General features: G+C 39.7%; 2 protein-coding genes and 1 long non-coding RNA gene across 7 annotated transcripts in view; 2 read left to right on the top strand and 1 right to left on the bottom strand.

Moving 5' to 3' along the window:
• Positions 1–20320, top strand: part of LOC108269709 (E3 ubiquitin-protein ligase TRIM39) — a 64768-nt gene that overhangs the window by 4833 nt on the left and 39615 nt on the right. The window contains exons 5-8 of one of the 4 annotated variants that reach the window (XR_008397035.1): positions 94–396; positions 555–831; positions 934–1024; positions 1172–1857. The exons of 2 other annotated variants lie outside the window; for them this stretch is intronic. The gene's annotated coding sequence lies outside the window, so the exon portion shown is untranslated. Of the gene's footprint in view, positions 1–93; positions 832–933; positions 1025–1171; positions 1858–20320 lie in introns of those variants that run through there. One more of the 4 variants, XR_008397034.1, reaches the window with a different exon arrangement.
• Positions 682–19349, bottom strand: LOC128633603 (uncharacterized). Of its 2 annotated transcripts, none has more exons than XR_008397036.1 (4): positions 19092–19349; positions 18416–18614; positions 1156–1248; positions 682–763 (listed from the first exon to the last, which is right to left on the bottom strand). It is a non-coding gene; the product is annotated as an uncharacterized LOC128633603 (long non-coding RNA). The 2 variants fall into 2 exon arrangements; XR_008397037.1 differs by lacking the exon at positions 19092–19349 and adding an exon at positions 18885–18899.
• Positions 9262–16513, top strand: LOC108269711 (E3 ubiquitin-protein ligase TRIM39). Its single transcript, XM_017475688.3, has 8 exons — positions 9262–9434; positions 9823–9902; positions 13882–14438; positions 14540–14635; positions 14759–14992; positions 15084–15246; positions 15451–15486; positions 15751–16513. The coding sequence occupies exons 2-8, from the start codon at positions 9884–9886 to the stop codon at positions 16287–16289; spliced, it is 1644 nt and encodes a 547-aa protein (XP_017331177.1). The 5' UTR covers positions 9262–9434; positions 9823–9883; the 3' UTR covers positions 16290–16513.

The following is a 20320-nucleotide window of genomic DNA, read 5'->3' as shown; positions in this document are numbered from 1 at the left end:
CGGTCTTATGTTAAATGCAAAATATATCTTTAGTTCTATCTCTGACTTTGTCTTGTCATATGTTACATGATGAATAATCTTTTTGTTTTGAAGGAGGTGGACATGACAGTCACCAACTATGAAATGATGCAAATGATCAGAGATTTTAGAGCCAGCCTGGATTACAGACCACTAACCACAGCTGAAGTGCATTATTTATTATCCTGCCAAGGATGTTTGCCTGATCTTTTTGTGAAAGTTTTGTGTGCTAATTTTAAACAAGATTTATAAAAAAAAACTAAAAAAACAAACAAACCGTGGTACTGTAAATGTAAGAGTAAAGAGAATCTTAATGTTTGAAGATTGAAGAGCACCGAATGTGTGTTTGTGTGAGGAAGCGCCCTCTTAACAAAAAAGGTGAAACAGACTTATGTATATTTTCATTATAACTTATTAAAATGCTTTACCGCTGTTCTGAATATGTGTAAGATCCACTTTCTTATAGCTACCAGGCTCAACATATTTTAATCCATCCTAGATGATACTGAATAAGCGTTTTGATTCCCTTTTAATAGGAATAGAAATCTCAAATAGCATAAAATAAACAAAGACTGGATGCGACAGTTGTCTTTCAAATCACCGAGTGTGTGTGGGGAGCTGTGGTGTTCAAGGACGTGTCATGTCTTGTATTGTAAAACTCACTGCAAAGGAGCTGGATGTAATCACCATCCCCGGTAAAGATGTCATCTTGGTCCATAAGCAGAAATGGAACTTCACTCGATACCTAAAGAATCAAACCTTTCGCTTCGATTATGCCTTTGACGACAGTACATCTAATGAAATGGTTTACAGGTTTGTCTTTTTCTTTCTGTGCATCCACAACTTAATTGTAATACACTAATGTTAAGAGTTTGTTGTTGTCTTGGGTGGAAATTAAGAAGTTCTTCTGTGCAGGTTTACAGCAAGACCTTTAGTGGAAACAATCTTTGACAGAGGAATGGCTATATGCTTTACGTACAGCCAAACCGGAAGTGGGAAAATGCACGTGAGAGACATATGAATTATATGGTTGTACAATGTGTAATAGTAATATTCAAGTTTGTAAATATTGGTCCGGATTCATAGTCCTAATTTTAGTGCACATCGCTTATTACACAGAACCGCACTTATCCTCACCATATTTTGTGTGCAGGTCCGAACTCCCGCCCAGGGTTTCCAGCCTGCCTTACTCCTGCCTCCCAGGATGACATCACTGAGCGGCAGCCATATCTGAAGAGGAAGAAGAGTGAGAATGGTGTGGGATGTTGGAGGTGGTTACATGTAATTTGTTGCTAGGAGATTGTTTGGTTTGTGTTGTTTGCCCTTGTGGGGATATAACAATTCTATATTCTGACTGCTGTTCTGGGTTTTGACTATTGCTGGGGGTTGACTCTGATTTTGGTTGTTCCTGTATCTGGTAAATGATAATGAATTGGGTTGAATTTGTGGATTTGAATGTGTGTTAGAAAGACATTGACAGATTTACATTAAACTTACCTCTAGACTTAAACTATTATTATTACCCCTAGACTTACGTTATTATTACGTATTCTGAGTCAGTGGGTTTTTGGTTCTGTTCTTAATACAGAAAATCATGTCAGTTCTTGTCCATGGTAATAACTTATATGCTACAGATACAGTTTGCACTGTACTTATGCATACATATTGAAAAGCACAGACATTTTTTTTTTTTTAACTTTAAGCACCTACTGATTAATGTCATAGCATGGATATACTGCTCTTGGTTAAAAGTACAAAAATTGCAATTGTTGGTAGAATATACCCAGGTATGATACTTCCAGTGTTGTAAATCTGCTTATTAAAATTATATAAGTCGTAGACCAGTGGTTTTCAAAGTGGGGTTTGTGACGCATTTCTACATAATTTACAGTGCAATTATTCATACAAATGTTTTAATGTTTTTTTAGAGCCATCCTTAATTTCTCACCCCTCAGTCGTTCTCTGCTCTCTTCCTACAATACATTGACAAATGGCGTCATGTTGGATTTATGACATCTAATGAATTTTTCTTTTTTTCATAAGCATACATACTGCAAATAGACTCCTGTTGCTTCACTGTGGGTATTAATGGATGTACCACTGGATATACGCATGTCCTAAACTGGGAAGAGGGTGCAATAATGAACTTGATCTCATAAAAAAGCCAATGTGGTTCAGTTCTGTTCAATTCTTACAACTGACTTAGTAAAACAATGTACAAACCCTAAAAAGATCTTTTGTATAACACAGTAAACATGAATGTTTGACATCTTATTCACATTAAAACATGTTATGTAATGTATATAGACTTTGGGTGTGTTTAGGGGGATCTGGACACAGAGAGAGACAGGGAAGGGTGTGAGGAGAGGAAGCAGGAAACAATATAGTGACGATTTCCTGATCTCTACTCAGAATGTGTTAATTCAAATGGAGACGCTAATTCCGTGAGAGAGAGGTCTGGTTTTCGTTCCCGTCTTCACAGAGTGGTTCTCTCCTGGCTCAGACATTTTCTAGTCTCCACTGAGTCTGATGTACTAATTCAGATGGAGATGCTAATTTTGTGAGAGAGAGGTTGAGTGTTTGTTCTCGTAACAGTTCTTTTTCTCAGAGAGTAGTTCTCTCTAGGTTCAGACATCTTGTCACCAGCCTTACAACACAGAGGGCCAAAGCCATATATCCTGCAGCTGTTAAACCAATGGGAGCACAACATGGAGATATCGACTCCAAGTCCAGAACAAAGGAAGGAAGACCTGTGGGACCCCCAGTTAACCTCGATCACCTCCCACTAGTGCAACTACAGAAAGTAAAACAGCTGCTGAGAGCAGAGTAGTGCTTTTGCAAGGGATGAGAATGATGTTAGTATTCCATCACTCCAACTCAAAATTCGCCTCAACGGCTCCATGCCTGACCGGCGAATATATGTCTCAGTACCAAAGTCGCTACGTAAAGAGGTTAAAGAATACCTTGAAGACCTACTGAACAGGGGCTAGATTCAAAAATCTAAATCCCCCTACTCCAGTCCCATCATTTGCGTGCGGAAAAAGGATAGCAGTCTCCGTCTGTGCTGTGATTATCGGGAACTAAACAGGAAGTCCACTCGATTCCACACATACAGAATATGCATCCTGTCCTAGATCAGGGAAAGGCATATCACAAGGCTTCCTGGAAGAGTCAAGCCGCCCGCTAACTGCCTTAATCACGCCATGGAGATTATATGAGTGGGTGAGAATTCCTTTTGGATTATCATCTGCCCCTGCAGAGTTTCAACGATCGATGGAGGAGTGTCTCGTCGGCCTCCGTGACGAAGTATGCCAGCCTTACTTGGCTGACAACTTGGTACACTCCAAGGTTATAATCGTAAAACGAATGAAATAACAAAAACTAGCTGTGAAAAAAACATTGTCGTTAACTGAAATCGAAAAAAAAATGAGGCATCACAAAAAAAACGATAACTAACCAAAACTGTTTTGTCTGTTTGCAAAACTAAGTAAAATAAAATATAGTTATAGAGTAAATGTCCTTAGTTTTCGTCTTTGTCAATGTCTTTCATAGAGCAAATATCTTTCAGAGTTGACATTTCCGACTGGGAACCCGGAAATTACGACATTACATGTCAAATTAAACACAGCATAGTCCATGCTCCTCGCCTGGCATCATGGCAGTACCGAAAGTCGGAAGAAAGCGGCAGAGTCCTATTTGGGATTACTTTGAATATGACTGTGTGTCAGATAAAAGCAAGTGCCCTGCAGTGGAAGGTGGTGAAATATGTGGACAATTTAAGGGAAAAATCCCACGAATTTGGAAGTACATTTGAGGAGCGCGCACAAGGAGACTAGCCTAGTTTACCTCAATAAGGTAAAGGAGAACGCAAAGCCCCTCTCCCCAGAAACAGACACTAACCACGGTACAGGACCAATCAGCATGACTGAGACAACCGCAGGACAGAGAACACTACAGCAGTGCTTTCACCGGCGAACCGTTAGCTGCTGGTTAGTAAATACGCAGGAACACCACAAGCGGGAGGAAGCGCCAGTTAATATGTTTATTGATACTGGGATGTCTACACAACTGTGTGAGTTGCCTTCAAAAATTTCGCCACTTTACTCGAACCAAAGTTCAAAACACCTGGAGCTACAAGAGTCAACAGCCTTATTGGGGCTAAGATGGATACAGCAAAGCAGACATTAAAAGAGATCATTAAGGATGTACATTTGTACATTAAATGTGCATTTTATGTGTTGGTGTTATCGTTGAATGCATATTTCTAAAATTTTATGATGTTTTTGTTGAGTTTTTATTACACAATACTTTTTCTGGCCTTGACAAATAACCCATATTACCAAAGACTACAACTAACACTAAAACTAATAAAAGCTAAACTAAAACTAATGAAAAATGAAAAACTATAATAACCTTGGTACACTCCAAGACGTTCGAAAACCATCTCAAGGACTTAAAGGCTGTACTGCGTCGTTATCAGAGGCATGGTGTTAAACTGACACCAAGGAAAGTGAGATCTTTAAGAATGAGGTGAGATTTCTGGGGAGATTTGTAACTAAGGACGGACATACACTGGACCCGGCCGACATCGCTCCGGTCCAGGTATTGAAAGACAGGAAACCTGCAACCATGGGAGAGCTGAGGAAAGTCCTGGGATTCCTGTCATATTACCGGCCCTACATCCCTAACTTTTCTAACTTTCCCTAAGCCTCTCTATGATATACTTACCTTGGATAAGTCGGTGAAAGGAGATCCAAGACCTAGCACTGGGAGAAGAAAAGAGAAAAGCAGAGACCAACTGCCGTTGTCGCACCCAGTCACATGGTCAACAAAACACCATCAGGTACTCTGTCTGTTGATAGACTGTCTCTCTCAGCCATCAGTGTTGGGATATCCTGACTTTGAACAACCATTTGTCCTTCACTGCGATGCCTCACAGGAAGGGCTTGGTGCAGTGCTCTATCAGAAGCAAAACAACAAGTTGGTGGTGATTGCATATGGATCGAGAATTCTGACAGCACCTGAGAAGAATTATCACCTCCATTCAGAAAAGTTGGAGTTCCTTGCAATGAAGTGGGGCAATATGTGAGAGATTTAGAGATTCTCTCTATTATTCACCACTGTCTACACAGACAACAACCCCGTTACTTATATGCTCACCACAGCCAAATTGAATGCAACTACACATAGTTGGGTGGCCGAACTATCTGACTTCCAATTCACAATCAAGTATCGCCCTGGTAAAGTTAATGGCGATGCAGATGGCCTTTCACGCATGCCCATGGATATGGAGATGTACATGCAGACCTGCTCAGAAGGGTTGCAACGTGAGGTCATGAACAGTGTGACTCAAGCTGTGGCTGTTCAACTGAAGGAAAGTGAACCACTTCTGTGTCCAGTGAACATATCCACCCTGGTGACTAAGCTAACCGACAGTGAATGGCAACCAGCCGTAGCAGAAATACCCAGACATGAACTGGTGAAGAGCCAGAGGGAGGATCCAGTGATCAATAAAGTCCTGCAATACATGACCTCAAAACAGTGGCCAAAAAGAGGAGAACAAGTTTGCAACAATGATGTAGCTGCACTGATAAGAGAGAGGCAAAGACTACCTGTTGATGAGGAGGGACAGTTGTATCGGAAAACAGTGAACAGATCTCAACTGGTTTTACCAACAAAGTTCCATGAGCTGGTTTACAAGGAACTACATCAGGATATGGGGCATCTGGGAGTTGAGAGGGTGTTGCATCTTATAAGGCAGGGGTCCCCAACCCCCGGGCCACGGACCGGTACCAGTCCGTGGTTCATTTGGTACCGGGCCGCACAGAAAGAATAAATAACTTACATTATTTCCGTTTTATTTATTATCTGAGTCTGAACGATGTTTTATTTTGAAAAATGACCGGATTCTCTCAGTTACATCCGTCTATGACTCACTCTTGACGCATGTCAAGACGCTTGTCTCGGTCATGTGTTATGTTACTGCTAAGAATAAACCCACAAGCTAGCAAAATGAGTAAAAAAAAAAAAAAAAAACCAAACATCTCTGGAAAGTTTCTTTGCGAAGGAGAAAAGGCCCAGTAAAGTTGCGATTTCACATTGGATTCACGTTTATTATTACATATAAAAAAATACCCCAGTTTTTATGCTGGTCGTATCATTTTAATTTGTTGTATTTATCTGCCACACCTTAAAGGCCGGTCCGTGAAAATATTGTCTGATATTAAACCGGTCCGTGGCGCAAAAAAGGTGGGTACCGCTGTTATAAGGGACCGCTTTTACTGGCCTCACATGCAGAGGGACGTGGAACACTACATCACCCAGGTATGTAGTTGTTTGAAAAATAAGCGACCAAATAAACCAACAAGAGCTCCGCTCACTAATATTGTGACCACATACCCATTTGAACTGGTCTCCATTGACTTCTTGCACTTGGAGAAGTGTAAGGGAGGATATGAATATATTCTAGTCATTGTGGACCATTTCACACGGTTCGCCCAGGCCTACCCCTGCAGAAACAAGGCTGCAAAAACGGCTGCTTAAAAGATATATGGAGACTTTGATCTTACTTTGGTGATTTGGATTACCCACAAGAATCCATCACGACCAGGGGAGAGAGTTTGAGAACAAACTGTTCGCCAAGCTGGAGGAATATAGTGGAGTCACAGGGTCCCGCACTACACCCTACCACCCACAGGGGAATGGGCAGGGAGAGCACTTCAACAGAACGCTACTGGCTATGCTCAGAAATCTAACGGAGGCAGCGAAAGCAGACTGGAAGACTTCCCTGAACAAGGTGGTTCATGCTTTTAACTGTACAGGAGTGAGGCTACTGGCTATGCTCCCTATTTCCTGTTGTTTGGGCGAAATCCAAGACTCCCGATTGACGTCATGTTTGGTTTAACAGCTAAAAATCAAAGCTCCTCCCACCAAAAGCATGCGGCGGAATGGAGAGTCCGAATGGAGGAGGCATACAGATTAGCCTGAGAATCTGCCTACAATTAAGGGGTGTGAGAGAAAACATTCTACGTCAGGAAGACCTACGGTGTTGACCTAGAACCTGGAGGCAGAGTGTTAATTCGCAATATGAATGAGAAAGGAGGGCCAGGGAAGCTGAGATCATTATGGGAAGAACAAGTATATGTGGTAACAAAGAGGAAACACCCTGACAGTCCGGTGTATGAACTGAAGCCTGAGAATGGCCAAGGACGAATTAGAATAATCCACCAGAACTTGCTATTGCCATGTGACTTCCTACCTTTAGAAAAGGAAAAAAGTACCTAGTGAACCTAGAAAGGTTAAAAAGAGGACAAATCATCAAAAAACAAAAGGACAAAAAACAAGAAGAGAACTCAGAAGATGAGGACACCTGGAGATGCATCATTGGACATACGCCAAGCAAGGAGGTCAAGAGTCATTTGAGTATAGACGCATCCCGGTTGGATCCAGAAAATGGGAGTGGCTAGAGATGAGCATCTGATTGGGGAGAATTACACAGAACAACTAGTATCACCAGATGAAAAGGAGAGTGGACAGGAGCAGCACAGGGTAATACTAGGTCCTCAATCGGAAGATGAGCCATCTGGGGACAATGACCAAGAGGAGGCTGACCATTCACCTGTCCAAGAAAAAAAATATCCTTTGAGAATAAGAAAAAAAAAAAGAAGTTGTTTACTTACCATAGATATTGGGACAGCCTACGATGGCTGATCGATAGAAAACATGTATTTGTTCTTTATGTTGTATAAGTAAGTTGTGTTCGTAATGGGTCTATTATCTGTAAAGGGAAGAAGTTACAATTAATATTGTTTTAGCGCTAGGCACCTGACACTTGTTTACATCGACAGGGTTTACATCACAGTATAAATAGGAAGATGCTAGACTATCCTGTTGTTAAAGTAACTTACTCAGTAACGATACAGATACCCGCGCTAAAGGCGGAGGTGGATTGTCATCGTGCACAATGACAGCTACTACATACCTATAGCATGAACAGGAGATAAAATGCTATATGGGTTACTGGTTACAGTACAGTATTGTTGGTCTGACTCCTACTTGGTTATAGTCTATGTATATACCTCTGTGGTTTAATACTGCAAGATCTCTATTGTGGTCCAAAAAGTGCAGGATGTCGGGTCGCCGTTACATTGTGGAAGGGAGGGTGTGAGGAAACTGTTAATAAGAAGACCCCCCCCCCCATATTATTTTGGCTATTGGTATTGATAGTAATCAGTAAGACTGGAGGCCTGTAATTTTTGTTGTTATAATTATTGAAAAATTACCCATTGAAATATTAGTCGTGATGAGACACAGAAAGAATACTTGGTACTTATACCATTAGAGGGTGCTGATGACCAGTGATAAGGGGAAAACACCTGCGAATGCACAGAGCTAGAACATCACTGCTCAGGGTATTGAGCTGCACTGGCACAGCGTGTGTTATGGTCTCTCACGATTAATATGAACGAATACTTACAAAACATGACACTAGAGAACTTGCTGGGGAAAACATCTGGGAAAATGCACCGCCCCCTAATAAACTATCTAAAAAATACTAGAATAAGTGAGACTTTAGTAATCTAGTGGGAATATCTAGTATATAGTTACTTATCTCTTTATTTTCTTTTACTTATGTAGTATTGTTTTGGTGTTATTATTATTACTTTTTATTTATTCATTTTTCCATTTTATTTTATTTTCTGCCAATCTACTGCCCAAACTCCAGTCCAGTAGGTGGCGGTAATGCACATTTAGCTGGTTTGCCAACCACCATTAAAACAAAAAGAAGAAGAAATAATACTTGGTATTCAAACCATTAGAGGGCGCTGATGAGCAGTGGTAGGGGGAAAACACCCACGAGCACACAGAGTTAGAACATCACTGCTCGGGGTGTTGAGCTGCACTGGCGCAGCGTGTGTTATGGTCGCTAATGATTAACATGTCTTGTAATTAATTGCAGAACATAAAGACAATGGTGAGCAAATAAAGAAGCTACATTACATACACCTGAAGAACCTGCCAGTAATAAAGTTATAAACACATTTATAAGCTTCATCACCTTTTTCTCTAAAGGCAAAATCACTCTGCTGGTATTTTTCAACTGATGAAATATAAAAAACAAAGTCAAAAATGGTCAATCAGAATATTCACCTGGATAAAACAACAAGTGTTTCATTAATAATAGTCATTAGTTCATACAGATTTACTAACGTGTTGGTACATGAGAGCTTTTGTGTGTTAAAATGAGTCACCGCCTATACTATTGTACAAGTAAAAGTGGAATCAGACCAGTCTGAAAGCTCACATAGACCAGGAAGACGTCTTTTTAAAACAAGTGCAGAATTTAATTACTACGGATCCAGAGGATCAGAGAAGGGAAGAAACAGGACGAGTTTTGAAAAAGAGAAGAGTAAAAGGTATGTACTTTAATGTTTTTTCATATTTCAGGAGTTGGGCCAGGATTTTGGGTTATTGGTTTATTAACCCGAACTGAATAGCGGTGTCAGATAAAGACGTATTTCTGTGCCAAGGGAAAAAGTGAGAAATTAAATTTTATGCTCAATAAAAACTTGATAGTTAAGATTAATGAAACATTTAAAAGTGTTCTTTTGTCTGTTACAAGAATGTTACTGAGTGAGGTGCAAACATTCCTACTAACACCAGGAAGTAAGAAACTATAAACTACAGTTACTGACTGAGAGCTGTGAGAAAGCTCAGTAAATGGCTGTGATTTATTTTTTTAACCATATAATGTGTGTCAGTGTGTGAACTGAATATTGATTTGTTTCTGGAACGGTTAAAAAGGAGAAGGAAAGAAGACATAGTTGAATCTTTATCATCACAACTACGAGGCAGAAGGAACAACATGGATACACCTACTGAATGTAAGTTACACAGTTTATACTCGAATAGATGTGAATTTAACTATATATCAGTTTCTAAATCAGTGATGACTTCAGAAAACCTAATGTGAATCCCAGATAAACCTTAAAGACTTCAGCTCACTTCAAGCTAGTTAAAGCAGATTTCTGATTATTAAATTAAAAGGTTTTCAGAAACATGGTTAAGAAGAATGATGGGATGGTGTCTTGTACTAGAGGTGTTTGTTTATATATAGATTAGGGCTGTCAACATTAATGCGTTAACGCATGCGATTAATCAAATAATTTTAACGCAAATGAATCATTTGACCATCAAGTTTGACCCCAACTTCTTCGTTATGGTAGTGCGGATGGGTACCTAGCTTTATGTGATAAGGACACGGCAAACGCAAATGATATGATGACAGAGGAGACGTGTCCACTCTGCTGAACGGCAAGTTTCGTTATAAAAAGCTTCCAGATGGAAATTTTGATAAAATCAGAGTTGTGTGCACTTATTGCAGTGACGAACTGTCCTTCCACCGAAGCACGACAAGCTCGAAGTACCATCTTCGGGCAAAACCCATTTTTGCTGATGTTAGCGAAGATGCTAGTGCTGAGACAGGATCAACAAGTCGTGCTCGTCAAACGACACTGGCGGAGTGCAGCCGGGGCAAGTTTGTCAACAAAGCAACAGCAGCAAAGCTAACTAGTGCAGTCGTTAAATGGATCTATTGTTACGAGAATACATGAACTGTACAACGTTGAAAAAGTAACGAAAGTGAGGCAGTTGGCAGAAGGTACTTTTAATGTACTTACTGGACCACTGGACATCAGTAAATAACCATAACTACCTCAGGTGACAACTGGCATGACAACTGGCAGCTGCGCTCATTCACTTTAGGAGTGTTAAAAACAGAAGAAAGGCATTTTGCTGAAGCATGCGCTAGCCAGTTTCTCAAAATTGCAAATGAGTGGGAGATAACGGGCAAGGTCACAACTATAGGATTACAGTTGCATATGATTTAATATGATTTATGCTGAAAGGAGTCTAGCATTCGAGCATGTGCCATGTATAGCGCATATGATACAAAGGGTGATCACCGTGGCTTTACGGGACAGCGGATTTGACCACGTTTTAGCCAAGTACTGTTAAATAGTAGGACGCTTCAGACACAGTCCCGCAAACACAGCAGACATGAAAGCTCAACAAGCCTCTCATGGACTAATAGAGGAGTCACTCGTCCAGGATGTACGAACGGGCTGGAATTCAACTCTTGAAATAAGGTGGATTCAACACAACAAAGTCAACTGAAAGCATCGCTGGCACAGCAGAAGCACAACTTCGCCATGATAACCTCAGCTGAATATGACAGGTTGGCAAAGTTGGAAACGGTGCTGGGGCCTTGCAGGTAATATGATTTCTCTGTCTTCTCCAATTTTACTGACTGTAATAATGTTGGTTGAACGTTCGATATTCGCAGATAAGCGGAAATTAAGGGACCATCTCTAAAATCACATACGACATTGTTAAACATGTTTCTAACTTCAATAGCTTTTGAAGGGAATGACTTAGTCATATAACCAACTGGAAAGTGCTCATCTAGGTGTCAGCTATAATGCACACCTCTCAGATTTTTGATATTTAACAAAATAAACTATTAAATCATATGTAAATATTGCCATGTATTTCACTACAGAATGGGCCCAGACACAAAATATACCATTATTTAAAGCTCAGTAGCATTCGAAGGGAATGATTTAGTCATGAAGCCAACTGTAAACTGTTCATCTAGGTGTCAGGTATGAAGCACACCTTTTACATTTTTAATATTTAATAAAATAAGCTATTAAATCACATGTAAATTTTATAGTTAATCTTATTAAATATCAAAAATCTAAAAAGGTGTGCATTATAGCTGACATTTCTTCATATCTGCGAATATTGAACGTCCAACGTATTTTACTGATAAAAATAAGTCATTTGTAAGTCATCTAGACATAATTTAAGGCCTATACCCTAAATGTGAATGAAAACTGTGGTCATTAAGTCAACTGTGTGGTGCTCTGTTTGCACTGTAGGTACATCACTGAGCTCCTAGATGGTGAAAAGTATGTATCCTGCTCCGTGGTGCTACCTGCACTATGTCATCTCCTGCGTACAGTGGAGGTCTCTGATGTTGACCCTGCCTATACAGCGTGCTTCAAGGCTGCATTCACAAAGGACCTCAACGGGAGAAAGGAGAACTCAAACCATTGGTGGTTAAAGGTGGCAACAGCTCTAGATCCTAGGTTCAAAAACCTTATGTGTTTGCCCAGAGCAGAGGGGGGACAGATGTGGCAAAAGGTGAGCGAGATGCTGGAGGATGGAAAACCTGTACCACAGACCTCTGGAGAAAAAGTGGAGCCAGAGACACCAAAGACGACGATGGTCCTCCTACTCATGGGATCAGAGTCGGAGTCTGATGAAGAGGTACTATCCACAGATAAATCTCTAGAGGCAGAACCCTGTGTCAGCATAGAAACATGTCCACTACAGTGGTGGTCATCACAAGCAGGTACATATGGTAAGCTGGCCCATATTGCAAGAAGGTACTTGGCTACACCTGCATCAACACTGCCATGTGAGAGACTGTTCTCTTTGGCAGGCCACGTTCTGCAGAAGAAGAGGACAGCTTTATCAACTGAAAATGTGAACAGGCTAGTCTGCCTGAGCGACTGGTTGAAAGAAGTCTGCCTGAGCGACTGGTTGAACTGGTTCACCCTGTCTTCACAGACATCATGGCATTAGATTTCTAAAATAGGCCTACTTATTGTTGCATTCATTTTAGTTGACGTTACTATGCAAAACATTTACAGGTAAGCTATTTGTGACTTTGTAGCAGACATTGCTTTGTAACAGTAGTTGGTTTCTGCTAAATATGTCTGCAGTTCAAATGGGTGCCTCAGCAATTTAAGAGATTGTTATTGAACACTTGTTAAATATGTTAATGTTTGCGATAATAAAACTGAAGAATCTGTTACCTTAAACCAATTTCTCATGCATTTATTTATTTCAACACTGTACGTTCACAAGTAAATCCTAGTATTTCAAATTTGTGATTAATCGTGATTAATCACAGCCCATGACTGTGATTAACTCGATTAAATTTTTTAATCGATTGACAGCACCAATATAGATATGTATAATCATTATAAGAGCCATTATGTTGTATTCAATGTCTGTTGTAATTTCATTGCTTAACACTGGGTGCAGTGTGCATCTAATTAGTATATAAGTAGCCAGAGAGTAAGAGAAGGCAGGTGTGTAATGGAGGGAAGTAGAAAAATTTTTGACCGTGTCAGGACAGGTGCAGGTGGAAGCAAGCTGGTGGGATTACTGTGTGTGTGTGCATTGGAACTGCGAGTTTAAACTGACATGTACGAGCTTTGTATATGTATATGTGTGTGTGTGTGTGTGTGTGTGTGTATATATATATATATATGTATATGTGTGTGTGTGTGTGTATATATATATATATGTATATGTGTGTGTGTGTGTGTATATATATATATGTATATGTGTGTGTGTGTATATATATATGTATATGTGTGTGTGTGTATATATATATATATATATATAAACAAATATATATTGCATATGTTGTATATATAAATAAACAGTAATTTAATCCAAAGGGAGTCCAAGGTAAAAACGAACTGCTCCCATGACTTTGTGTTGCCCCACAGGATCCCAGTCCTGATGCACACTTCTAATACACACCTCATATTGAAGTAGAGAATTTTGTCAAACAAATATGGTCAAGATCAAATTTTCCTTAACCTATGAAATACCTTTGAGCTCCAACACTTTGTGTGAATGATGTGTGACTAGGAGGAAAAGGGTTACTGAATATTTGTTTTATAAAATAGTCTAAATTAATACTTTCTTGTTTTGGGGTTGTTATTTAACATTTTTTATAGTATAATTTTTTACGATTATTTTTCTTAATCTGTCCACCAGTTGCAGGTGAATCAAGCAGCCTCCTGACTGAAGAGCAGTTACAGTGTTCTATCTGTCTGGAAGTGTTCACCGATCCAGTCACCACTACATGTGGACACAACTTCTGCAACAGCTGCCTCACACAAAGCTGGGATACACGTCAACATTATTATTGTCCATATTGCAAAGAGAAATTCACCAAGAGACCTGAAATCAAGATTAATATAACACTGAGAGAGGTTGCAGATCACTTCAAGAAGAAAACAGTCTCAGATAAGTCTCAGGTTCTTTGTGACTTCTGCACTGATGTGAAGCAGGAGGCCTTGAAATCCTGTCTGGATTGTGGTGTGACTCTCTGTTCATCTCATTTAGAGTCTCATAATAATGTTCCAAAATATAAGAAACACAAAGTAATAAATGCAGTGGGGAACCTGGAGAAATACATTTGCCAGGAGCATGAGAGACCTCTGGAGCTCTTCTGTAGAGACGATCAGAAGTGTGTGTGTCAGTTCTGTACTGTGACAGACCACAAGAATCACAACGTAATTCCATTGGAGGAGGAGAGTGGACAGAGGAAGGTGAGAGACGCCAACATCAGTGTTAAATATTCTTATAAAGAATGTAAATGAATTCAAATTTAGAAGATAAACGGTTGTCTGTTTTTGATTTCTGTGCACAGAGTCAGCTGGGGAAAACACAGACGGAGCTGCAGCAGATGATCCAGGAGCGACTGAAGAAGATCCAGGAGATTAATCACTCAGTAGAGCTCAGCAAAGTGGGTCAAACATGATGTAGTTCATATCTGCTGCATTTTGTACTTTGTTTAGTTTTGTAGAATGTAAGGAAGTGCACATCTTCACTGTTAGTTGATGAAAGTGAGATGTTCTTCCTTCTTTAGAGAAACACAGAGAAGGAGAAATCAGACAGTATTGAAGTCTTCACAGCTCTGATTCGCTCCATTGAGAGGAGTCAGGCTGAGCTGCTGGAGGTGATGGAGGAGAAGCAGAAAGCAGCAGAGAAGCAGGCTGAAGGACTCATTAAAGAGCTGGAAGAGGAAATCGATGAGCTAAAGAGGAGAGACACTGAGCTGGAGCAGCTCTCACACACTGACGATCATCTCCACCTCCTACAGGTCAGTGTTCCTCTCTCAATCACTCAACCACAATGCAGAACATCACAGAACATCAGCTGAGGGATTTCTCCTCTCTCCTGTTCTACTGTAGATTTATCCGTCACTGTGCATCGCTCCACACACCAAGAACTGGACTGAGATCAGGATTAACACGGAACTGAGTGTGGAAGCTCTGAGGACGGCTCTGTCTCAGCTTCAGAAGACTCTGAATGAGAAACTCAGTGTAACTCTGAATGAGAAGCTGAAGGAAAAAGGTGAGAAACTGAGAAGTCTATAACAAGGGAATTATTTTGTTAGAGACAGTATGAAAAGTTATTGATTAGTTTCTTGGTTTATTGATCGATTAATGAAAGTAAATTTGTGTTAATGATTTTTGTAGCCTTGTTGTAGCTTTCTAATTCTAAGTCTACATTAAAAGCATATTTTCTTTAATAAATGTCTTGTTGTGTTGTAATTAGTCTCCACAGAACTGAAGAGGATTCAGCAGTATGCAGGTACACTGCAGTTTCTGTTTCCTATGGGGGGGTATATTTTATATATAGATTTATATGGAAGAGTTATTTTTAATAAAATAAATATCACGTACTTATGAAATGTAAAAGCCTTTACCCAAGCACACATTTCCACTATTTATGCCCAATACATATATTTAAATATTCCACAGATCTGCTTATAAAATGATAATTATTGTGATATACTAGATTATTAATTTTTGTTATTTATCTGCATACTCATCACATACTGTGTGTTTCTCTCAGTGGATGTGACTCTGGATACTGATACAGCTAATCTCTATCTCATCCTGTCTGATGATGGAAAACAAGTGACGTGTGGAGACACAAAGCAGAATCTCCCAGACACCCCGAAAAGATTCACTTTTTATGCAAATGTCCTGGGAAAACAGGGTTTCTCCTCAGGGAGATTTTACTATGAGGTGCAGGTCAGTGGGAAGACTGAGTGGAGTTTAGGAGTGGTCAGAGAGTCTGTTAACAGGAAGGGGAAATTTGAGACATTTAAACCTCAGGATGGATTCTGGACCGTGGTTCTGAGGAACGGGAATGAGTATACTGCTCGTGATGATCCCTGTATCTCCCTCTCCCTGAGAGAGAAACCCCAGAAGGTGGGCGTGTTTGTGGTTTATGATGAGGGTCTGGTCTCCTTTTATGACATCGAGGTCATGTCTCATATCTACTCTTTCACTGGTCAGTCTTTCACTGAGAAACTCTATCCATACTTCAGTCCTTGTTTGAATGATGGAGGTAAAAACTCAGCACCACTGATCATCTCTCGTGCGTAAAATTTACCCCTGACAAAATCAGTAGTGTATGAAAAGTCCAGAGTGAAAGATATTTTTTTCAAAACAGATATCACTACATGAGTAATGATCATGAATTTTAAAGTCATGTTAGGGTCATCTGGAGTGCATTGTGCAGGTGTATTAAAAATGGAACAATGTATAATAAACCTTGAATTCACCTTTTTGGTAGAGAAATAATTTAATAAAAAAGCATTATTTTGTTAGTTGAAGTGTGTATCCTAACATTATTCTACTGTGAGAATATACTGTGTGTGTGTTTGCATTTATATTTATATAGTTTTAGGATAGAACATTGTGTGCATGTTTTTTTGCCTCATTTCCATGAAAGGAGAAACTACCTGCATTATGTCTAATTATGTTCTATAACATGTAAAATGGGTACATGAAAGGAACATTCTAAAAGCAACTCATGTAAACACCTTAATCACATTATTATCTTACTCAGAGTAAGGTCAATAATTAGATTAATGCTATCCATGTAAACGTAGTCAGTAGCTGCGTTTACGTGGACAACAATAATCCACTCTTAATCCGATTAAGACCATACTCTAATTAAAGAAACTACCATGTGAACAGCAATTTTTACTTACCTTTATCTAATAAAGGTCAAAATCGAAGTAAGCAATAATCTAATTAAGACAGGTGGAGTACTCCTATTTTAGTCGCATTATGGACGTGTAGTAGTGACATGTAAACACCTTAATCACATTATGAACGTCATGTGGGAGTTTTCACCGCATTTTGTGACAGGACACGATCACACACGGCAGTTTTACGTTTTACGGCGAACAAGAGAGTTCGGCTGTGTCCCAAATCGCATACTTTCCTACTACAGGCCTGTAGTGGGGAAAATATATGTATCTCGGCTACTATGTAGACGGTAACTATGCGATTTGGGACACACCCACCGCTTCAAGCAGTTGTCTATTAGCATGTACAGCATGACAAATAATTAACTGCACTTAAAGCGTTCGTAAAAAAAATAAAATAAAAACACCCAAAACTGTATACGGTACCATAATGAAGAAGAACTGTATGTTGATACGTGAAATTCTGAAGGGATGTCGGACGGCGTGGAGACGTAATGACGCTGGCTGTTAATCTAATTATGTTCTAAAACATGTAAAACAGGAACATGACAGGAGTATTCTAAAAGCGACTCATGTAAACACCTTAATCACATCATTATCTTACTCAGATTAAGGTCAATAATTAGATTACTGCTGTCCATGTAAATGTAGTCAGTGTCTGTTGTAATTTCATTGCTTAACACTGGGTGCAGTGTGCATCTAATTAGTATATAGGTAGCCAGAGAGTAAGAGAAGGCAGGTGTGTAATGGAGGGAAGCACAACAATTTTTGACCGTGTCAGGACAGGTGCAGGTGGAAGCAAACTGGTGGGATTACTATGTGTGTGTGCATTGGAACTGCGAGTTTAAACAGACATGTACGATCTTTGTGCTAAATAAAGTGGATAAAAGCAGTACTAGACTAGAAGCGTGTCTTGTTCAGATCTCACGCGTCGGAAAGAACTCTACAACATCTCTAAGTGGCAAGATGGTCATTTGTCACTACAATCTTAATCAATTCCTTCCTGCTCCATTTGGCCAAACCTAACCTCTCTTGTAGATATTTATGTTTGTACATGCTCATGAGATTTCCTAATGAACTTAGTTGGTTCTGTTTCTCACAATATAAATATAGTAATTTAATCCAAAGGGAGTCCAAGGTAAAAACGAACTGCTCCCATGACTTTGTGTTGCCCCACAGGATCCCAGTCCTGATGCACACTTCTAATACACACCTCATATTTTGAAGTAGAGAATTTTGTCAGACAAATATGATCAAGATCAAATTGTCCTTACCCTATAAAATACATTTGAGCTCCAACACTTTGTGTGAATGATGTGTGACTAGGAGGAAGAGGGTTACTGAATATTTGTTTTATAAAATAGTCTAAATTAATACTTTCTTGTTTGGGGGTTGTTATTTAACATTTTTTATAGTATAATTTTTACAGTTATTTTCCTTAATCTGTCCAACAGTTGCAAGTGAACCCAGCAGCCTTCTGACTGAAGAGCAGTTATGGTGTGTGCACAGGTCTACCTGACCCCTTGGGCCAAGGGGAAATAGATCAAGGCTCTTTGGCCGAGTCTCTCTAGGTTGCAACCTCCTAGCTACAACCGGGCTCTATATCAAGTGAGGTTGGCTCGCCATCCAGTACTAGAAGTTTCTCCAAGGATCTCCAGAATCTCCACTAGTAACCACGATCACTCAACATCTGAATCCAACAATAAAACCTGACCTATATGGAATAGGTCAACATAAAATTATCTTACAGCTAACACTATTGACATTGCTGTCATAGGCTAAGGCTAGTATCAATAAACTCAATAAACACATTCAAAATACATTTAATAGCCCTAAATGAGGTGCATGAAAAACAGCTCTCCGTTAGCATTCACTAATATTAATGTTTCGACAGTCGCTAGGCCTCAAGGGTTAATACACACAATTTAACACTCGACGTAAAACACAGTTACAACACATAACTCAACAGAGCTACTCCACTCACCAGGGGTAGCAGTCCAGAATACCATGAAATATCCCGTTTTACCATTAAACACACTTCTAGTATGCTAACAGGGATAATACACTTTAGCCGTTAGCTTACATTTAGCTTACAGCAGCACAGGGCACGGTTGCTAGCGCTATTTACATTGAGGTCAATGGGCTTAAAATGGCGGACATTATCATATAGGTTAGCGGAACAAAAACTCACCAATGCAATGGAATGGCACGTTAGCTTGAGCATGCCCTGCAAATTAGACTCTCTTGTGGTATTCCACAGTGTGATTGAAAGTCCAGTTTTGACAAATGTTTTAGCTTATATATAATCTTCCATTTTTGCAGTCAGGGCAAAAACTAAAAACAAACGGACTGATGCGGTGCACTTGACTTTTTAGCTAGCATATTACCCACAATGCCATTTGTCTGTAATACGTGAAGAACAATAGCAGAACAAGCCCGTATGCTCACACACGCCCCCTTCAGTGAGGCAGAGGTACTGGCTGCCTCCCCTCCTGCTTATTCACTGCGGCGTTATGTCAGATCAGCAAGACTAATATGTTATACACATACGTGAAATACATGACCTAGACTATCGAATGTGAGGACATATAATAAAAGTGTATACAAACATTACATTGTCACATACAGAGAGATCAATTGCACGTGCTCAAGTTGAGCAAACAAACAAACAAAAAAAAGAGCAGCTCAACCCAGTTTGTGAGGCATTGCGCAATCCGAGAGGAGGCTTAGCTTGTCGCTGCCTCCCTTCGCATCTTTCCCCCGTATTTGAACAGGAAAATACACAAATTCAGTGATATTGACTATAAAAATCATTGGAATGATTGGAATCATACAAGATTTACATTTCTATCACAGATCAGTGGACAAATATATATATATATATATATATATATATATATATATATATATATATATATATATATATATATATATATATATTAATCTTTATTTGTTTTTTACATTTCATGATGACACAGGGGAGGTGTCAGTGCCTCCCCTGCCTCCCCTGACCGCACGTCACTGGAGTCTCTGCATCTGAGGCTGTATATCCGAAGCTGTACATTTGTGGCTATAAATCTGAGGATCTCCCTCTGAGGCTGTTTGTCTAGGACTGTACATCTGTGGCTCTGCGTCTGAGGATCTACGTTTGCGGCTGTGTACGTCTGAAGTGTGGGGGCGGTCCATCTGAGGACCGCTGAGGCTTTGAGTTCAAGGCTTTACATTTGAGGCCCTTCCTTTGAGTCTGCTTTCTGTGTTTCTGTTACTCTCTTATTTGGCTCATGTGAGGTCATTTTAACCATTTTATGTTTGTACATTAATGGGATTGGTTAGAACTGCACAATGGGCGTGTGTGAATATTCAGTTTTCATACCGCTAATGTATATGGTACATTATATCTAACAGCGCAAAACTTTTTAA

Source organism: Ictalurus punctatus, chromosome 9 (genome assembly GCF_001660625.3).
Source record: "Ictalurus punctatus breed USDA103 chromosome 9, Coco_2.0, whole genome shotgun sequence".
Classification (NCBI taxonomy): domain Eukaryota; kingdom Metazoa; phylum Chordata; class Actinopteri; order Siluriformes; family Ictaluridae; genus Ictalurus; species Ictalurus punctatus.
The sequence above is the reverse complement of the archived record's forward strand: the minus strand, read 5'-3'. Positions and strand labels throughout refer to the sequence as shown.

What these genes read in the sequence shown, in the direction of transcription:
- LOC108269711 (XM_017475688.3), top strand. An exon ending in AGGAGAGTGGACAGAGGAAG is followed by an intron (nt 14,439 to 14,539) that starts GTGAGAGACGCC and finishes TTCTGTGCACAG; the next exon opens with AGTCAGCTGGGGAAAACACA. An exon ending in ATCATCTCCACCTCCTACAG is followed by an intron (nt 14,993 to 15,083) that starts GTCAGTGTTCCT and finishes GTTCTACTGTAG; the next exon opens with ATTTATCCGTCACTGTGCAT.